Source organism: Panthera onca, chromosome B2 (assembly GCF_046562875.1).
Source record: "Panthera onca isolate mPanOnc1 chromosome B2, mPanOnc1 haplotype 2, whole genome shotgun sequence".
In the NCBI taxonomy this organism is placed as follows: Eukaryota; Metazoa; Chordata; class Mammalia; order Carnivora; family Felidae; genus Panthera; species Panthera onca.
This window is the reverse complement of record NC_138343.1, coordinates 132,123,264-132,145,527: the sequence shown is the minus strand read 5'-3', so window position 1 is coordinate 132,145,527 and position 22,264 is coordinate 132,123,264. Positions and strand designations below refer to the sequence as shown.

Genomic DNA, 22,264 nt, shown 5'->3' with positions numbered 1-22,264 from the left:
TTTTAATATAATTTGGTTATTTTTATTGATATAATTTTTATGTAAAGTTGTTATAGTAATCAGACTTAATACGTATCCTTTTAGTTATCAAAAATGTGGAATCTCAAAACATTTCCATAAATTGCCTTACAGTATACAACAGTGATACTCAGAGGGTGGTCTGTGAACCCCTAGGGGTTTTCAGGATCCTTTACTGTGAAGATAAAGCCATTTTCATCATGACATTAAGACATTATTTGCCTTACACTGTGCTGATATTTGCACCGATGGCACAAGGTAATAGTAGGTGGATTAAACCCCTGGCATCTCAGCATGAATCGAAGCAGTGGCACCAAACTGGACCTATTCATTTTAGTCCTCATTTCCATACATGAAAAGAATTTTTCTCCTGCCACTTCATGTCTTTGTTGAAGCAATAAAATGACTAATTTTAAATCTTGACCCTTAAAATGTCTTTTTTTTTAATTTTAAAAATGTATTTATTTTTGAGAGAGAGAGAGAGAGAGAGAGAGAGCGTGCACGCAAGTGGGGGAGGGGCAGAAAGACAGGGAGACACAATCCGAAGCAGGCTCTAGACTCCAGACTCCGAGCTGTCAGCACAGAGCCTGATGCACGGCTCAAAGCCACAAACTGTGAGAGTGTGACCTGAGTCGAAGTCAGATGCTCAACCAACTGAGCCACCCAGGTGCCCCAATATGTCTTTTTAATGTTGTGTTAAGAAAATAAAAAGCATACACAAAGCACTTCTGTATACTGAAATGGACATTTATTTCCAGAAAACCACTTGTACAATTGTTTGAATTGTGAGCTAAACTATTTGCTATTACTTTTGCTGAAAGGATGACTAACAAGTTATAATTTAGGCTGAGGTAACTGAGTCATTTTCTCAAACATGAATGAATCTGTTACTTTAAGAAAAACAACTGACAATATTTGTTTACAATGATAAAATCTGACCTTTCAAGTGAAAATCAAGAGTTTGGGAACTTCTATCTGCCATGCTGGATTTCACAGTTTCCCAATACTTGAAAACTTTCCTGATGACATCAGTGGTGGTATCAGTAATTTGAAAATATATAATGAAATGTGTCAGCATTACAAGATACAAATGACTCACTCAATCAATGTTTTCCAATTTGCCAGTGTCATGATGTTATAAAAGCATGCAAGAGGAAAAGAGACACTGAAAGTGCTGACACACCAAAGGATTTTCAAGAAAACAGAATAGGAACGCTTTTCTGAAAAGGGATTCAGCTCTCACACTGCTGAATCTACTACCACTTGGTAAGTTTTGGTAGAGTATCAAGGAATATTTACCATTATTTTAAAAGTCAAACTACAAGGGTGCCTGGGTGGCTCAGTCAGTTAAGCCTCAGTCAGACTCTTGCTTCTGGCTCAGGTCATGATCTCACGGTTCACGAGTTTGAGCCCCACGCATCGGGCTCCATGCTAACAGCGCAGAGCCTGCTTGGATTCCTGGTTTCCTTCTTTCTCTACCACTCTCCCCTGCCTGCATATTCTCTCTCTCAAAATAAATTATAAACATTTTTTAAAAATCTATTTAAAAAAAGTCAAACTACATATTTGTGCAAAACTGAATTTTCTTCATATGCCTCATTAAAAGAACATATCACAAAAGACTGTAGAAGCAGATGTGAGACTCAGCTGTAGTCTTTTATACTCAACTTGAAAGAAATTTCCAAAATAAACAATTCTGCTAGGATATAATTTTAGAAAGAAAGTTATTTAAGACCTATCCTAGCCATACAAATTTCAGAAAAATTATGCTTTGGGATTTCAGCGTATTATAGTTTCATAATGCAAGCTAGTTAGGATATAGAGGATTAACTATAAGGTCCCACAGCAACTCATACTAGCCCATTACTTTTTTTTTTTTTCCTAGTATCAATACAAATGAAAGAATTTATGTAACAGGCATTATTTTCAAACAAGAAATCTAAAACCTTCAATGCAATCTTTGTCATGTGATTTTTGTGATTAAATAAACTATATATGAAGTTCATAGTGTTACAAGTATGATTTCTAAGCTTATCTATGAAAGAACACTGCATAGTTTTCAAAATCATTTACTGCAGACAAGGTCTTAAATGGATTTGATCTCTGTCCTCTAGAAAAACATAATCAAAGCATATAAGCTGTCATCAGTGTATAAGCAGTCAAGTAAAAGTACCAGAACAATCAGTGAACCATCACTAAGATAAGACATTTAATCTATGTACACATCAGAAATGGAAACATTTTAGAGATGGAAAAAAAAACCAACATACATTAGGATGAATAATGATGGAAAATCTATCCTTAGGTTAATTCGAACAAGCCATAAAGCTTTAAGGATGTAACAGAGAATCAATTTAGATGATGAAGAAGGGATAGCTCTAAAAGAAAAAAACTCTAGAAAGCTCAGAATGAACTTCAGCAGTAAAAAAAGTAGGATCAATAAACTAGAGGCAGTATAAGAAAGAAATATCTGAATAGCCTCAACAAGTAACAATTTTGAAAACAATTAGGTGTGAAATGAAACTGTGTTTTTTTCGTTTTGTGTTTTTTTTTTTTTTTTTTTACAAATAAACACATCACAAACTACAAGGTTAAAAAAAAAAAGTACAAGATTTTAAATTCTACTTTAGGATTTCAGAAATGGAAGAACTGTTACCAAATGAATATCAACCACTAATATACTAACTTTTGTTAAATTTATCAGATAGTTTCTAGATAAAGGGGCATAGATAAGCATATAAATAATTTTGGTCCCTGCCAAAACATAAAAGCTCAGCTGGATGACTGCTTGCAAAAAATTAAGTTATAAAGTTTTTATGACACATCACTTTGTATGCAGATGAAAACAAATTTAACTTCAGGTCCCTATTATCACAGCAGGTTGCCTTTTCTGTCATAACAGCACTCATTCAGGAGTTCACATTTGTGGTTATAGTATTTAAGATGATTCAAAAAAGCATAAATGCTTACTTTTAAGGTAGGAAACTAATAACACAAAAACATCTCACATTAATGAGACTGGTGACACTGTTGTATTTTATACTCAGTTCTTTAAAAGGATACACAGATACTTCCAAGAAGCCATGTGGGAATTTATCAAGATTCATAAAAATCTTTTATCTTCAAAATTTCACCACTGGAAATTTGTTGTAAAGAAATACTACAACAGTAAAAACTCTGTTGAGTTATCTACAAAATCAAAAAAGAGAATCTGTTCACTACTATATTTTTACCTCTAATATGAAGAACCTGATTATAATATCAAAAACTAAATGTTCAGCAAAAGGGACAATAGTCTGAGTGAAGTGCATAGCCTTTACAATGAATTATTTTAAAAAGCTGATAAAAACCAGTAAGACTTTAGACGTGTTAAGTAGAAAAAAAAATCAGACTGAATATGCTCTAAGAATACAATTAAGGAATGTATCTGAAAAAAGATTGAAGGAAAATGAAAAGAAAAAAATTGTTTTAGAATAGTGGAATTATAGGTTAATATGCTTCTTTTGTGAAGATTTTATTTAATGTTATAATTAAAATAGGTACTTCCAAAAACACTTTAGAGAAGAAGAGAGTAATAGTGGTTAAAAATGAAACTAATACAGGTGCCTGGAGGGCTCAATCGGAAATGCATGTTGACTCTTGATCTCGGGGTTGTGAGTTTGAGCACCATGTTGGGTGTAGGGATTACTTAAAAATAAAATCTTAAAAAAATGAAATTACTATACAATTGTGACCAATTATACTTTTTTAAAAAAACTGCACTTTTCCTATGAAATACCATAAAAATATTTCATCAACTTTTCATGTCATTTCTGTTATCTGTCACTACACTTTGTATTAAGGTACTATAAAACGTAGCTTATGCTGAAGAATTTTCTGCTCATAGGCCACTCAAGAGTAACTACACAAATGAAGTTAGAATATTACTATGATTCATCCACTCAGCAAGCATTTACCAAGTGCTTAACCGCACTGCTCCCTGCAGGAGGGGCCGAAGAGTCTCCCATCATTTGATCCTTCCAGCCTCACTCGTCTTTGCCCGGCATACCCTTCTCTACTACTTTGCTTTTGATCCTGGCTTTCTACTTTGCCGATTTCAGTGGTCTATTTCAGGACTCCAAACTTATTTTAATCCTAAGACTTTTGGCTCTGTGGCCAAAAATTTTTTTCATCTCAGTTTTTGCAAGGTAGTTTAGCCAAGCAATTGTTGCTGGCAGATCTGCAGGTATAGCTATAATCTTGGGGACTGTGGTTAATGCGAACAGAGAGTAGGTTTAACTAAAAAGGAAATACAGTGTGGTTAAGAGTACAGACTTCATTAAATCTGGGGTCTTCTGCTTACGATTTGTATGACTTTGGGCAAGTTACTCAACCTCTCTGTAACAGTCTCCTCATCTGTCATACCTGCCTCATAAAGTGGTTGCTAAAATTAAAGAAAATATGTGTAAAGCACTTAGAACAATGTCTGGCCACAGTAAGCACAGCATGTGATTATGGATAATTTATATATAGTTATTTAAAAACAATCTATAGTTGAGAAGGAAAAAAACATACCAGAGTGAGCCTGTGTTCTGGGGATAACAATCTTTTTGCACGAGGGACTTTGTTTTGGGGCTTCAGAGAGCTGGGATTCTCTCATTGGATACAGTTCTAGCAGCTGTGGGGGAAACTCAGTGGTAGCGAGTTGTGGGTGTTACTGAAATAGACTTTTAGATATTTTCAGGACCAGAATATCACAAATGTACCCTGAGTTTTTATTACAATCTGTGTTTTTTTCATATTCCCACACAGGCAATCATCCTACAACTTTTAGTGCACATATAAAAAAAATTCTTTTTTAAGAGAGAGAAAGCACACAAGCACAAGTGGGGAGAGGGAGAGAGAGACAATTCCAAGCAGGCTCCACGCTCAGCATGGAGTTGGACATGGGGGATCTCACAACCCTCTGATCATGACCTAAGCCAAAAGCAAGAGTCAAATGCTCAACTCACTGGGCCACCCAGGTGCACCCCACCACTTTTTTTTTTTTTTTTTAATTTTTTTTTTTTTTTTTAACGTTTATTTATTTTTGAGACAGAGAGAGACAGAGCATGAATGGGGGAGGGTCAGAGAGAGGGAGACACAGAATTGAAACAGGCTCCGGGCTCTGAGCTGTCAGCACAGGGGCCCGATGCGGGGCTCAAACTCACGGACCGCGAGATCGTGACCTGAGCGAAGTCGGCGCTCAACCGACTGAGCCACCCAGGCGCCCCTTTTTTTTTTTAAATTACAGAAATCATCAGGGCTACTGGGTAGCTCAATTGGTTAAACACCCGGCTCTTGATCTAGGCTCAGGTCATGAGCTAATGGTTCCTGAGATCAAGCCTCTGGTCAGGCTCTGTGCTGATAGCCAGACAGCGTGGAACCTGCTTAGGATTCTCTCTCTCTCCCTCTCTCTCTGCCCCTTCCCCAAGAGCGCTCTCTTTCTCTTTCAAAATAAATAAATTTAAAAAATAAAAAAAAATTAAAAATGTTTATTTTTGACAGCGTGAGGGAGGGAAGGCGGGGTAGAGAGCAAGGGAGACAGAGGATCTGAAGTGGGCTCTGCGCTGAGAGCAGAGAGCCCCATGGGGGCTCCAACTAACAAACCACGAGACCATGACCTGAGCTGAAGTCGGATGCTTAACTGACTGACCTACTCAGGTGCCCCCCAAAATAAAAATAAATTAAATAAATCATCTACTAAGCTACTTGAAAACAAATTCAGGCACCACTGGGTGGGGGGCAACATTTGCTTATAGACAAACTTAAATACGTTATATGTATGTACATGTGTGCATATCAAGGGAGTCAGCAAACTATAACCTCTTGTCTGTTTTTGTATGGCCTACAAACTAAAAATGATTTTTACATTCTTAAATAGTTGAAAACAAATACACAAAAGAATATATCATGACACATGAAAATTAAAGGAAATGTAAATTTCAGTGTCTGTACATAAAGTGTTATGGAACACAGCTGCATTCATTCATGAGTTGTCTATGGCTGCTTTTGGGCTACAACAGCAGAGTTGGATAGCTGCCAGTTGAGACCTATCCAGCTTGCAAAGCCTAAAATATTCTCTCTGGCCCTATACACAAAGGGTTTGCCATAGTACGTGTTCGAGGAAAGGGAGTAAATTAATCTCTTAGATGTGGTTCTCCAAATGTGACTAAACTGCCATTTTTAACTATGATAACATTCACTTCTAGGATACTGAACAGAGATGCTTCTCCCCCAAACTGGTGATTCTTTGAGTGGTAGCATATTCCTTAAAATACACTAACTCCTGCGGTGCCTGGGTGGCTCAGCCAGTTAAACATCTGACTTCGGCTCAGGTCACGGTCTCACGGTTTGAGTTCAAGCCCCACATCGGGCTCTGTGCTGACAGCTTGGAGCCTAGAGCCTGCTTCTGATTCTGTGTCTCCCTCTCTCTCTGTCCCTCCACAGCTTGCACTCTGTCTCTCAAAAATAAATAAACCTGTTTGAAAACTTGAACCTATCCAGAGTTCATTGTTGTTGAAAATTTGGCCCTGCCTGTAACTTGTTAATGCCGTCTATTAGCAAAACAAAAAATGCAGAAGTAAAGGAGAAAAGGAACTACAATTTACCAAACATGTACCATGGGCCAAACACATATTATTTCTTTCAGGTCTCTACAGCACTTTTATTAAGTGGGAATTACTGTCCCTATTTTACCAAGTTAAGGACAGAGGTTCAGTGATGTTAAGCAACTTGCCAAAGATTATACCGTCACTTGAGTGGCAGAACTGGGCTTGGAACCTAAGTCTAAAAATCCGAAGCCTCAGTTATTTCCCCTAAATCAGGGGCTCTCAAACATGATGATCTTGAGTCATAGTACAAAGTACATTTTAGTTCACGATACAGTATACAGATACGTAAGTACATACGGTTGAACAAGTTTCATGTGAACCAATACTTAACCTAAAACCTGCAGTGCACTCTAGATCTTATTCTAGTCCATAAGTTAAAAATTGATGTCACAACCAACAAAAGTATTGTCGTAACCCACTAGTAGATCACCCTTATCTAATATTTAAAAACAAAAAAAATCAGGGGTGAGGGGGGATGGGCAAAACGGGTGAAGGGGAATGGGAGATACAGGTTTCCAGTTACAGAATGAAGAGGTGGCAGGGATGCAAGTTACTGCATATGGAACAGTCAATGGTACTGTAATAGTGTTGTACGGTGACACACGGTAGCTGCCCCTGTGGCCAGCACAGCATAATGCACAGAGCTGTTGAATCACTACACTGTACAACCAAAACTGATGTAATATTGTGTGTCAAACAAACAAACAAACAAATAATGTAATGTCATAATGTTTCTCAGAGTGGAATTCTCAATCCAGGGAAGAATATCAGCGAGGCTCCTTACTTACTATAGTTTTGCCAACCTTACATCTTGTACATCTGCTCTGAGAAAGCAAAATCAGAGATGCCCGTCAGGGCTCATCGAATGCTGTTCTGAGACAAGAGGTATGCGAGGCAACCGGTTGGAAGGGTATGTTCCAAGTGCTTCGTCTATTTCATCTTCGTAACAACTCTATAAGGCAGATACTATTATTGTTCCTGCCTGACAGATGAAGATACAAGCACAGGAAGCTTAGCTGATGTGCCCAAGATGGCAGGGCTCTGAGGAAGCAGCGGACCCAGGCGGGCCGGCTCCAGAGCTCACACCCTTAACCGCTTTGCTCCAGCACCATCTGCTGTAGCACTCCACGCCTGGGTCACGCCAGTGTTGAAAAAACCGACTTCGACAGAATTGGCTTCACATTTAACTTTGGATTAAGAACTGGCCATGTAAAGAATAGTTCCATAGTTTTAATAAAAGTGCTATCAAAATGTTCTATTAATTATACTGTCACCGTTCACTATGTTAGGGGAAAAATCTGCTCTCTCCTGGTGCAACATATGCTTTTATTTTACTAGGAAACAAAAGCCAGATACAACATCGTGATTCCATTTTTTGTCAGAGTGTACCTTTGCTTCAGAAACAAATTATATGTTATTATTGATCTATAATAGTTAATTCTTCACGGATACACTTTTCGAAACACCGGCCTATGTTCTTCTTCCTCATATTCAGTAACAGTATGCTAGGGCAATTAGAACTGAGACAGGTATGTCCCATGCTTTCACTGAGCTGAATATTTAAGAGGGAACACATGCATTAAACTAATAATTTCATCATTAATGACAAGTAAAAATTCTAGAAGGGAAAAATACAGCATGCTTTGAGACTATATTACTGCGGTCCTAATCTAGGCAACATGGCCAAGACATCCACAAAGCAGTGATATTATTGTTGAGTTATAACGGATGAAAGAGAATCTTTCTCCTCAAATGATTTCTAGGCAAAAAGAAGACAATGCAGATCTTGAGGAGGGAAGGATGACTCTTCTAATAAAATTTGGTAATTTGCCAATATTACTTGTTGCCAACCTGACAAACAACTTCAGGTAGTACCTGCTCAAGACACTTGCTAGGAACAGGAAAAGGGGAGAGCTGACTGGCTTACTTAAAGGACGGTGATTCTGCTGTAGGTGGAATAGGGGTGCAGTTCTCAATGCTGGTTGCACACTGGAATTCTAAGGAACTATCTCAAGTTTCCAAAGAGGCCATGCACTGTGAAATAAGAACCTGTTTAATTTACCCAATGTCTTATGCCAGGTGAAAAAAGAAATTGTAAAGCTAGTGAAGATCATTATCAGAGGGTGATCCTATTGATCAATTTACAGGTATCTACAAATGCATACAAAGGAATGAGACTTTTTTTTTTTTTTCATTTCTGATCTTAAGAAAAAGTATGGCTGCCATCCTGAAGAAACTGGAAACATAATCATTATAAAAGAATTGAAAACAGGTGGGGCACCTGGGTGGCTCAGTTGGTTAAACGTCTGACTCTTGATTTTGGCTCAGGTAATGATCTCACAGTTTGTGAGTTCGAGCCCCGCATCGGGCTCCTTGCTGACGATGTGAAACCTGCTTGGGATTCTCTCCCTACCACTCTCTCTGCCCTTCCCCTGTTTGTGTTCTCTCTCTCTCTCTCTCTCTCTCTCTCTCTCTCTCTCCCTCCCTCCCTCCCTCTTCTCTCTCTCTCTCAAAATAGATAAGCTTAAAAAAAATTGAAAACAGTAAAGCACAAATAGAAAAAAAAAATCCTCCCTGGACATTCGCCTTTGTTTCCAATCAGTAGACAACAGGCATGGTTAATTTAAATGTGTAGACAATTCATTTGATGTTGTATTGTAAACTATAAACACAGGTTTTTTTCTGGTTCACCCCACACACTTTGTTTTTGTTTTTGCTGTCATTGCCTTTCCTTACATTCCTTTGCCATAGGACAAATTATGCAAACAATTTGGTAGTAGGAAGTAGGTAGTAGGCAGTAGGACAGTTGGTAGTAGGAAGTTTTCTAGTAACAATAAGAGCGACTATTCAGAGGAAGTTTATTATGTACCGGGCACTCTGTGAAATGCTTTCAATACATGACTGTCTCTCACTTAATTCATCACAACCACCTTTTGACCTATTATCATATTTATGTAATAAATGAGAAAACTGAAGTTCCAAGAAGCCAAAAAACTCTATGCCAAAGGTCACACAGTGAGGGATGCCACAGTCAATTAAACAGATGCCATTCCTTTTGGAGTTCATTCAACCTCTTGTTGGAACCAGTACATCTTCCGAATCCCACAGGAAGGCTGATGAGTATCAAGGACAAGTAACAGCAACCTTATGATTCTTCAGCCACTGTCTTTCTCAAATGAGAATAGGGCTAAAATGAATACGATTAGAAGACGAGTAAATAGAGGTCAGTGGACCACAGTTATAACAACCAGTGGTTATAAGCTGGTATTTAAAAACTGGGGCGCCGGGGTGGCGTAGGCAGTTAAGCATCCAACTCTTGATCTCGGCTCAGGTCATGATCTCGGCTCAGGTCATGATGTCACGGTTTGTGAGATCAAGCCCCACACTGGACTCTGTGCTGATGGTGCAGAGCCTGCTTGGGATTCTGTCTCTCTTTCTCTCTGCCCCTACCCCTGTGTGCTCTTTCTCTCTCTCAAAATACATAAACTTAAAAAAGAAAACATATGCCAGGGTTCTAAATTTCCATGCATCAGAATCTCCTCTCAGTCTAATTAAAATACAGATTGGTTGGCTCCACCCACAGATAGTTTCTGATCCAGAAGGTATGGGGAAGAGTCTGAGAATTTGCATTTCTAACAAGGTCTCAGCTAATACTGCTGTTCCAAGGACCACAATTTGAGAACCAATGCTCTGTATACACTACATAAATTCACTCCCTTACATAGCTATGATAAATAAAACCACACACTCTTCCTGGGGAACTAGAACATAAATAAAAGGCTTCTTTCAGGGGTTAATGAGGTGGAATTTTCTAACAAACATTTATAATTTTTCCCTTTATTATACATTTAAACATCTGGTACATATAAGAAATACAAACTACAACTGACAAACTTCCTTTAATATTTAAACCGTATGTGTTTTTGTATTTGCCAAATATTCTCATGATGAGATTTAATTTGTGAAAAACACACATAACTTTCGTAATTATCATATATAGTATAAATAGGTTAAGTTTTAAATATTTGTTCACTGCTTGTTCCAGTTTTCAGTAGTGAATACTACTGTGAATAGTAGTGAATAGCAGCAACCATTGTTGCTAAAGAGTAACTGAACTGAATGTATAATGTTTAACAAGAAAGATTATTCAAACTTTCCAAGATACATTACAAAACTACCAAAGACAAAGAGAATACAAAGAAATACTTTATCCTAAATTTACCAATTTTAGTTATTTCATTAAAAAAAGCATGCATAAAATTTAAGACTGGGCTAGAACATTCTAAAGTAGGCTTTAAAACATAATGATAAAATAGCCTTTAGTGCTATTTTAGTAATTATATACAATGAATATTGTCAATGAAGTAAAATCTTACCCAGATCTAGTCGTTTTGAATTCCACCTTGAGGATAGGTTTGCATGGTTCTGGCTTCTTTCCATCCTTTAACTGTTTTCCTAAAATATATTTTCCTGCATTAAATTCTAAAATTCTAAATTACTCTAAATTCTTAAATCGATAGTTAATATATAAAATGAAAGTAAAGTATAATGAAATCAACCATGAAACATTTTTAAACAATTTTGAAAGAAGTTTTCAATATAAAATATTTAAAATGATCAAGTAATTTTTACTGTTTGAAAGTCAGTGCTGCAAAGTAAATGAGTAACTTAGTACCTTTATGTGACAAAATTCTTGAAAAGAGACATTGATAGCCTTTCCAATGTTCTTAATTACAGATAAGCAAACAGAATTTCAATTTTGTAAATGAAGTCAAGTTTTAAAATAGCTAGATTTAAAAAAATAAATTAAGCCATATTTTACCCAAGTGTGACAGGTTGCAAAATTAAACCCTATGCTAATAACTTCATTTATATTTATTCTAAAGTAGGATCCATCCACTGTAATGTCTGAAGAGACTGCTAAAATAAACCAAGCTCTATAAAATGTCAGAAACTCATACTGTGAAAGAATTTTATTATTTTAAAAAAAGTTTTATTTCTGCTATTTCTACATATTCATTGTAGAAACAACACAGAAAAATATAAAGCAAATAAAACATATTCCCCTTCTTAGAGATTAATCATTCTCAACATTATTATAATATTCTTAGGAGATCCCAAACACATGCCTCTACCCCATACTTCTCTCTCACCTTCCCCCTGCCTCTTGGCACACCTGCTCATTCTAATAAACTTTCATTGTTTAAATTTTATTCTTGTTTGCCTCACCGACAAGAATGTAAATGCCATGAAGGCAAAGGTTTTACGTGTGTGTGTGTTTCTGTTGATGTATTCCTGGTGACAAACCTTATTTGGCATAAAGTGGGCACTCAGTTACTATTTAATGAGTGTGTAAATTGATGATTTTTCCTAAGGATTAATTCTTAGGAAAAGGGATATGTGGGTCAAACTGTATTCCAAACAGGCTATACCAATTCATACATCCAACAGCAGTGTAAGAACATAGTTTGCCACACTCTTCGCAAACAATGTTTTCTTTTGTTTTGTTTTTGTTAAGTGGAAAGAGTATCTCATTTTAATTTGTGTTGTTTTAATCTCTGAGTATTCTTTGCCTTTCCGGTCATCTGTATATCTTCTTTGAAAAATACCTCATGTCCTTTACCTATGCTTATATCTTACCTTCTTTACATTTAAAAATGCTAATCAAAGGTCATTAACACTATACCCATCATATATTACAGGTATTTTTCCTAGACTCCTTTACGACTGAATTCTTAGAAAATTTAAAAAACTGCACAAAAGTATACATTTAAATAAGTCTATCAGTCTTAATCATGTGTCCAGTTAAGAAAACCAAAAATCTTAAAATGCCAATTCTTCCACAATTAATTCACAAATTTAATGTAATTAGAATTCCAACAGCTTTTCTTGGATTTGCACAAAATGACCTTAAAGTTCACATGGTCAGCTCACTACCTATGAATAAGCTAAGGAAAACTAGGAAAGGAAGGTGACTTCCAGAATGACAAAGTAAGGACCTCTGTGAACTCGCTCTCCCACAAAAATTTAAATACTAGCAACTAAAGTTAACCACTTCAGAACTGTGAAGTCACAAAACAAGTGGAACATTGTCTACCCAACAGAATGATGGAAACTCGGGGGTGGGGGGTGGGGGGGGGGGGATGTTCTGATGAAAGGCTATTCCCAACCTCCTCACTCCCCAGCTCAGTGACTAGACAAACAGGAAAAAGCAATAATACATGCCATCACAGAGGGTTGAAATTTCGCAATTCCATCAAAACCAGCTTTGTTAGACCACAATCATTGATATTTTGTCCCAACTCACAGCTCCCTGGAAACTATTCCCAAGATATCGTGGCAATTTCATTTGACACAGACATCAGCTTAGGGAGACAGAAGGTCTCATACCTGCAGGGCAGCACAGCTATAATAACAATTTGCTGGTGGTATCACAGTTGCCTAAGGCTGTGGTTTCAGGTGTGTCAAGTAAGAGCCTGGGCAAGAATTTAAAGAAAATCCTGAAAAACTAGACATACACTAGGACTAAAAGGTTGCATACAGGTGCAAGGTCATGTGCATGCTCAGAAAATACCTAGGAAAGAAGGAAGTCACTCTTTGATTTTGAAACCTTGAGCAAAGAGGAAGTTAAAAAAAGGAAAATGCAGAAGTAAAATGGGCTATAATGTCTACTGTTAGCAGGAATGTTGTAAAAGAAGTACTCATACATGGCTGAAGGAAATGTGTAATGGATAAAGTCTCTTTGAAAGGCAGCCTGAGAACATTAATTAAAAGTAGAAATACTTATAGGGCGCCTGGGTGGCTCAGTTGGTTAAGCGGCTGACTTCAGCTCAGGTCATGACCTCACGGTTAGGGAGTTTGAGCCCCACATCGGGCTCTGTGCTGACAGCTCAGAGCCTGGAGCCTGCTTCAGATTCTGGGTCTCCCTCTCTCTCTGCCCTCCCCGACTCATGCTCTGTCTCTCTCCCTCTCTCTCTTTCCAAAATAAACATTCAAATTTTTTTAAAAAAATACTTAAAACTCTAACCCTTAGGAACAGCAATTCTACTCCTAAACATTTATTCCATAAAAACAGAAGGACCAATGCCTACCAAATATGTACAAGATGGTAATAGCAACATAACTTGTAGTGTATTTTCAAGAACTGAAAATAAAGTGAACGTCCATTATTTTGGAATGGCTGAACACTGGGAAAAACTGGGACACAAACAATTGGCTATTACATGACTATTAAGATGAAGGAATTAGAACTATGCCAGATGACACGAAGAGACTTTCCTCAAGTACACTGGATTCGGAAAACATACAAAAAAGACTAATATAATTCTGTGTTTTGCAAAACAATGCCCAAACCCTCATATTTACATATGTACATGTACTAATATATATAATTTTAGAAGCATATTTATTTTGGAAGAACACCTGTAAGATTTTTGACAGTGTACCTGGTAGGACAGGAAAGGGGACCGGGCTGCTAACATGGGGAAAGGCTGAGGGAGAAGGGACTGGCAAGATACGATCACATTTATGGGATCCTTGGTTTCCCTTCCTTGGTTTCATGCTTATTACGAAGTTCTTCCCTGCCCCCACATCATTTAAGTTTCTTTTTGCAGTATCTTATAATTGCTTTACAGTCTCACTCATTACATTTCATTATTTTGTGAAGTTTATTTTGGCACAGGGAAAGTATTTTTCCTCTAACAATTTCCGAGCTATTTTTATAGTTCTATTGAGCTGTAATTGCCAGACAGCAAAGTGCACAGATTTAAAGTGTACAATTTGAAGAGTTGTGATAGAGGTATGCACCTACCAGCGCTATTTATTGAACCATCATAGCTTTCCCACGGATTCAAAATGTCACCTTTATTACATTAAATTTTTATAAATACACACCTGTCAACTGGTATTAGAGCATCTAATCCTGCCTCAAGATCCCAGGGAATCATCTCTTCCCCTCTTTGTATGAAATGACAATGTAAGGAAACTTGAACCTCTGGCATCCTAATTTACAAAAACCAAGTGGCCAGTGACAAAGTAAGCAGAACACCAGACCGAGGGACTGGAAAGGACTGCTAGGAGAGAAGACTGGTTTACTGAGTGGGGAAGGGGAATTGAGAAAAAAAGAAAGGTAGAAAAGGACACCTAAATCTGAAAATTAGTCCCTCACACTGTACAAGGAACACAGGATTTTAACCACTATTTCAGTATGTTCAGAAATACAGGGCCTTCCAGTAAGTTAAATGTCTGCTCTGACAGCCAGCATCAGGCCTTTATTCTCCTTCTACCCCCCAAAGTTCTAATGAAAGTGTCAGACTGATAAAACTTGAGAATGCGGACATAAATTTTATATTTATTTTCTCAAAGGTTACTTATGTATACATTTTGCTTCATGAAGTAAACAATTATTCAACTGTAGCTCAATTTAATTTATTTCAATATTCACCACCACTCTTTCAGTGGCTAGGATGAGTTTTAAAGAAGGACATTGAGTGGTGTATCTACTGAATCCTTACAAGTTGGAGCTTTTATATGTCATGCACAAAACATGGCTAGGGACAAAATTCTTAGCTTTTGTCTTGCTCAATAGTCTTCCATGTTGTTCCACCATGTCCAGCATTTAAACTTAAAATGAAGTTTAAAGCCAGTCTGATTTTTATTTCTTTATAAGTAAACTTTTTTTCCCACCCCCTATAAGGATGCTGCAGAGTAGTTTCATTATCTCCGTAAGTCAAAAATGTTGCAGTTTTTATAGTCATCTTTCTTCATTAATCTTGTGTGGACATTAATGAGTCCTTTTGATCAGCATAGTCTGTTTTTTTTTTTTTTTTCCAACTCAGATTTTTAAAATTATGTCACCAATCATTGCTTCATTACAGAAAAATTTATTCATCTGTAATCCTAGATTAACCATTTTCTAAATCAAGTAAGTAACAAGGCATAAGATTTAATACAGCACATATACAGGATGTTTAGAGGATCACCTGATTTCACCACTAGGTGTCATTTTACTTCTTACTTGCTATGTCACCCGAGCAGCAAAAATCTGTGCTTATTCAGCTTGTGCTTGTTCAAATACCTGTGAACTGCCTTGATAAGTTGTTGAAAAGAGCTGGTTAATTATAAAACAACTTAATAAATCATATAAACCTCCTTGTCACATCTGATTTCTTATCTCTTACTATGCCCTGCTCTCCATTCCTGTAAACCACCCAGCCACAAAGAATTGGTCTAAGCCCTGTAGATTAAATTCCAGAATTGTATTCACGTATGTCCATTTCTTCCCATTTGTTGTCACGATCGAAATCTTCAATATTTATTGTTTATAAAAGCTTCTTAATTGGTCTCCCTCTTCTGCCGCCAGCTCAACTGATGCACTACCATCAAAGTAGTATTTCCAAAATATAGATTTTGTTTCTCATTGTAAAATCATTTAGGTCTCCATCACAAAGTCCACTGTGGTAGCCACCACTCATACACGGCTACTTAACACCTAAAATGTGGCTAGTCCAAGATGTGGTATAATTGTAAAGTACGTATATTTCAAAGAGTATAAAAAAAGAATGTGAAATATCTCAAGTTTGTATAAAAAAAGAATGTGAAATATCTCAAACATTATTAAAACTAATTTGACCTTTTTCAACAGTTACTGGTATAGTTACTAATAAATTTAAAACTACACATGCAGCTTGCATTACATTTCTATTGGACGGTGATGTTCTAGAAAATAAAATGATTCCACTGGAGAATCACACCGTTAACAATACTAGTCTGAAACGCGGAGGGTGTTCTTTCTTTAATGAGTGTGAAGACACCCCAGCTGGAGATATCTGAATATGTAGTTTTTGACTCTTGGCCAAGGGCAACGGGAGTTATGATATGCTTGTTCAAGTTCCAAAACGCCCCAAAACTCCCCTGGTAACCCCGAGTGTAACAGTTTTACTGATGGCTGGCAATGGGCCTAATTGGTTTGGCAAGACTGGCTTGATCACTGAAAGGGTAAATTGAGTTCCTCAGAAGTCAGATGGTGGTTGGAGGGAGACTCAGCACGATCCTTGTGTACATGTAAGTGCCTGTGGGAGCTCGGATATGGGACGTCTCTCAGAATGCTTACCTGCGTTATGTTTCTCCTGCTGCAGGATGATATCCTTTGCCTTGAAATAAAAGCTTTATTTGCATATGCTCTGTGGAGTCTGGTAAGTCCTTTCAAATTCATAAACTGAGCAAAACTTTGTAATGAACTATATAAAGAACTGCAATATGGTTTTATTATTTATTGAATGTTTTATGCTTCCGGTGAATCTTAAAGGTAGACTGATACAATTTTTTGCATGTCATATCTTTAAGATACTGTATTGACTTTTACTTATGTAAGATTTTATTTTCTCTTCAGTGACACTTAACAGAATTAAAGTTTCCCAACCTTGGTTTATTTCTTAATAAGTAGATTAGACTGTACCAATTAATAAGCTTTAGGAAATAAATTTTAAAATATCATGTCCTTTAACGGACATCTATTGATTTTAACCATCTATCACGTCTATCTCCTTTGAGAATCATCTGATTTTGATGAAGGTGACAATCAGAAAAATCTCACTCTGATTGACACACACATACCCAGGATTAGAGGGGAGATCCTGTGGTGCCCTGAACCAGCAAATCATAGAATCATTATGATTGCTTCAGGGTAAATATGTGAGCCATTCCAGGATTATCAAGTTCTTCCCTCCTAAATTATGAAAGCTTGTCTGTCCTAGGAGACAAACAGGTAAAAAGAGAAAAGCGGAACTCACCCTTAGGCTTACCATATGAGATACAGCATTTATAGCCCACCAAGATGAAATGACTTTGCAGTCAGTAGATTGAACAAATACTGCTTTATTTCCACAGATTCACAAGACTTTACACCTTAAAAATCACCTTGTTCACCTTAGATGACACTAAGTCCCAGAGAATAGTAATTACCTCCACAAAGTCATTTCACACATAGCAAAGCTAGAGTTACATTCCAGGTTTTCTGATTGCCAAAGAAATGTTCTCTGCAATTCATAAAAACTAGATTAAAGGGAGCTATCACTGTTTTAGTCAAAAATCACCTATTAAGTATTTTAGACACACGAATGAAAACTTTCTGAAAAAATGTAACTATCAACCATCTTTATATGCATTGTAAAGTTATCCAACATTGTATCAAAAAATTATCTTAAATGAATTCAAATTATTTTCCTTTACTGGAAATCTGATCGTTACTATCTAGATAACTGCTGTGCCCCTCAGAAGAAGAGTCCGGCAAACAACTTTAGCTATGAAAGATATCATCAAAGGGTAACTGGAACGTAATAGCTAACACATCTGGAGAACTATCTTACGATTCAGTTATAGTTCAAGCCCATCATTCCCCAAAGTGTACTTCATAGAACACTAGAGAACCACAAGATGTCCTCCAAATAAAAGATACTAAAGTCAAATAAGTTTGTGAAAAGCCACATAAAATAAATGCATTTGTAAACCGTATAAATAATATATATAGGGATGTACCTATATGTGTGTACGTGTATATACATATATCCTCTTAGAAATTCGTAGCACACATTAAAGGTTATGAAGTATTACAGTGAAGAAAATGCTCAATTTTAATTCAGCATTTCCTAATCTTCAACTATAACATGCTTTTTCACCAAAAAATTCATTAACGTAAGAAAAATTTGTATTGTGAAATATATTTTGGGGAACAATACTCTAATCTAAAAATCTTTTGGTACTATCCTATCAAATAAATACCAGACCCAGATTTATAATTATTATAATCACATATGTATAGCACATCACAGTTTTCAGGTACTTTCACTTATATTTTGTTTATTTGATCCAGGATATAGAACAGTGCCTATCACATGGTAGCCCCAATATTTGCTGAATTTAAGTAAAAATAATCCCCACAACAACCATGTCAGAAGGCTAAATTCATTTATTATCCCCATTTATAATTGAGGATGTTGAGGTTCAGAAATATTAACTGACTTCCCAAAGGCCACAGACCTAGAAACTAGGGAACCAGGGCTTGACCACAAATCTTCTGACTTTAAAACCCCATGTTAGGTTGATTACGTCTTCTGAACAAATTCTTCAAGGACATCTCAAGCTATTCCTTACCTTGAACGTCATGTAATAAAAGTACTGGCAGAAGTCTTAAAGTACAATCATTTCCTGACTATCAAGGTAATGCTTACAAATGCTTTTTAAGAAGAAGATACCCAACCATTAAATGGGTTTAAATATAAAAAAAATCAAAATGGACAAAATTTTAAGTCTAGTATATTTAAAGTAATTTACCATAACTGTTAGAAAGTAAAAGCAAGAGACAACAACAGAAGACACTAATGAGAAAATAACCCTAAATTTCAATCCATCAAAGCAGACATTTAGTACACCCAAATTATACACCACAAGTATGGTTATATATGGAATATATGACACCTTGTTACGGCATGAAAAACACATTTTTCTAGTTTAATGTATAAAAATGTATTTAGTTTTGTCGCTGAAATCAGTTATTAACATAAACTTAACTCTGGTAGGTTACCCACCCTTAGCAATAAGCAGTAAACATTATTACTATTGAAAATAATTCATATTTTATTAAGAGTACTTCTGATCATATACATTTTTAGACTGCTATTATATGCAATAAATGCCATCCTACTTTTTCACACCTGCCACAGAAAAAACTTATTTACACTTTATTTGGATTCTAATTTTGAAAAGAACATATTACTACAAATATTCTGTCTTATTCATTTAAAAATAATTTTAGCTAGTGACTTTGCTAAGATACTACAAACTCTATAGAAACTTTATGCCACTTCTGAAAATCTGCTCTCAAAGAGCTAAGATTTTGGCATAAAAAGGGATCAAGATTAAACAAGAAAGTCAACATTTGGCAATTATCACAGTAAAGTTAATCCAGCCAAGAAACAACAATGGGTGCTAAAAACAGAGGGTATAATTTTGAGGAGGTACAGTATGTTGATACAGTCTCAAAGTACTCCCTTCAAATCAAAATATTTACTGATTACAAATACAAGTTAAAATAGTTATCAATTTCAAAGGGAAAACGAATGCTGTAATAGAGAGCTCTGACAGAAGTTTAATCAAGGGACCAAGGTATAAGATACCATCAATGTGGACAAATCAAACACAAGTTCCACTTGGAAGGCAGCAAAAAGAAAGCAAACCTTTTCAGAGAGTGCAATCTGAATCTAAGCATGAAAAAACATCAGACAAAACTAAATGCAGGCATATTCTATAAAATAACTAACCTACAATATTCAAAATTTGTCAGTTATGAAAATCAAGAAAAGGCTCAAGAACTGTTCCAGTTGGAAAGACACTGAAGAAACATGACAACTAAATGTAATCTGCATATAGACCCTTTTGATAAAAGGCAAAAGGTGGTGATACAGGAGAATGTTCTTATTTGTAAGAAATAGATACTGGAATATTTGGGGGTGACTGAGCAGTATGTCAACAACTTACTCTCAAACCGTTAAAAAGAAAAAAAAGTACCATTCTTACGTAAAAAGATAAAAATTTAGATAAACTTAAAACTGCAAAACCAATGTTGTATATTTCTATCATCTTTGATACTAGTTTCATTTTCTCCTGGATTTGAAATGAAAGGTTTGAAACTAATCATCCACTTTTTGGTTTTCAGGATTCTTAGGATGTAGAGGTCTTAGGAGATCCTAAAATTTAAGGGAATTCCTAGGAGTATCACCAAGACTAGAGAACTAGGCACTAATAAAAAATGAAAATATATTAAGAAAAACTGGAACCTTAATCATTAAGGGCTATCCTCTGGATGCACACATAAATACACCTGTTGCAAATTTAAAATAGTTTTTCTGGAAGACTGCTACCACAAAGCAATGGTAAAGTATATCACAATGTGTGGCTTTAAGAATTACTATTTTTTTCTAGAAAACAACTCTAAAAACCCATCCTGACACAGGTAGATAAACCGTTAATTTTACTGTTTCTTTAATTTCTATGTTGCAATAATTTAGATTAATATTTTTTTAAAGTTGGAACTGATCATTTTAAAGCAAAAAATAAAATATTAGCAATACTACAGGATATTCTTCAATATACTACCAAAAAATAACAATTCCTTTAATCTCCCTAAATTCACTGGTTAAGAATCTCTTAGGGTGGTTGGAGAATGCAGATTAATAAAGAAATACAAATTCCTAAGCTTCATTCAAAACTCAAAGAAGGCCTTCATAATCTCTTCATAAACACCCTAATAAAACCTTCTTAAGAGGTTCTGTCAATAGAGCTTGCGCAGAAAAGAATTAACACAGCAAGCTTGAGACTGCTATCCCTAGAAAGGCTGGCTTGCAGGGTTAGCTCTTGGTTGGCATCTGGTAACTGGCTTTTGAGATGGTTTCCACAATGCCGATTCTGATAAGGGTGACACAGTGTGCCTAAGCTGTCTGTATGAACAAAACAATTTATGACGAATCCCTGCTTTCTTTCTGGGCATCTGAAATTTTGGTATGCGCTAAAGCAGAAAGTGTTGGTGGAGAGACTCCAATAAAAACTCCGAACCCCTGGGCTCATACGAGGTTCCATGTTAGACAACATTTCACATATCTGGTAACAACTCATTGCTAGAGCAAGTAAACATGTCCTGTGTCACTTCACTGGGAGAGGGCTATTGGAAGCTTCTTCCAGACTTTACCTCATGTACCTTTTCCGTTTGTTGATTTTACTCTTCATCCCTTTGCTGAGTCCTGGGAGTCTCACTAGTAAATCATCAAACTTGGGGTGACCTTGGGAACCTTTGACATAATTCTTCAATGCATAAAATTACCTTATGTAGAGTTCAAAGTGTTTCAGTACACACACACACACACACACACACACACACACACAAGCTGCACACACACAAGCTGCATGCAACTTGCAAGTGATAACTTTAAGATGAGAAAGGCTTAAAGTCCTATATCTTTCACAAAATTATTCACTTTTTGGACTACTGGACAAACAATATTCAGAAGACAATGTGCCATTCATTTGCTCAAAGTTCAAATTTGAAGTATCAACTGTAAATACACTTAGAGAGTTTATTAGCTGGTTGTTACATTTTATTTCCATATGTGTATATATTTTTAATTTCCTTAAAAAAACCCTCATCCTTATCCTCAAAAACAAAACAAAAAATCCAAATTCAAAACAGTTTAATGAACACAATTTTTGTAGCGTTCAAAGGGATACATTCTTACCATGTGGAGTGATTGTTTGTACAGGTTTAGCTGGGGACCTCACATTCCATATAGTCAAGGTGCCGTCTGAATGACTGCAAATAAACTGTTTTCCCTCATGATGCCAAGCAACAGAGTGAATAGCCTATAGAAGAGGGGTGAAGAATTCCATTTTTAGAAAGAAAATCTCAACACCAAGCTATATACAATCAATATTATAATTTTCAACTTTAACCTTTTCCTATTTTCCAAGCTAAAGTCAACATGTTACAACCTTTACATTCCCATTAGCCCTCTTATAATGCAAATGAAATTTAATACGATATTGACACTGTTTTAATTCTTTTTATT

The 22,264-nt window shown here is 36.2% G+C and overlaps 1 protein-coding gene across 6 annotated transcripts in view; it reads right to left on the bottom strand.

Moving 5' to 3' along the window:
• Positions 1 to 22,264, bottom strand: part of STXBP5 (syntaxin binding protein 5) — a 170,726-nt gene that overhangs the window by 84,508 nt on the left and 63,954 nt on the right. For all 6 annotated transcript variants that reach the window (XM_081795781.1, XM_060616860.3, XM_060616861.3 and 3 more), the window contains exons 8-9: positions 21,935 to 22,058; positions 11,027 to 11,105 (exon numbers count right to left, since the gene is read on the bottom strand). In XM_081795781.1, the coding sequence (XP_081651907.1) occupies positions 11,027 to 11,105; positions 21,935 to 22,058 (203 nt within the window). The remainder of the gene's footprint in view (positions 1 to 11,026; positions 11,106 to 21,934; positions 22,059 to 22,264) is intronic.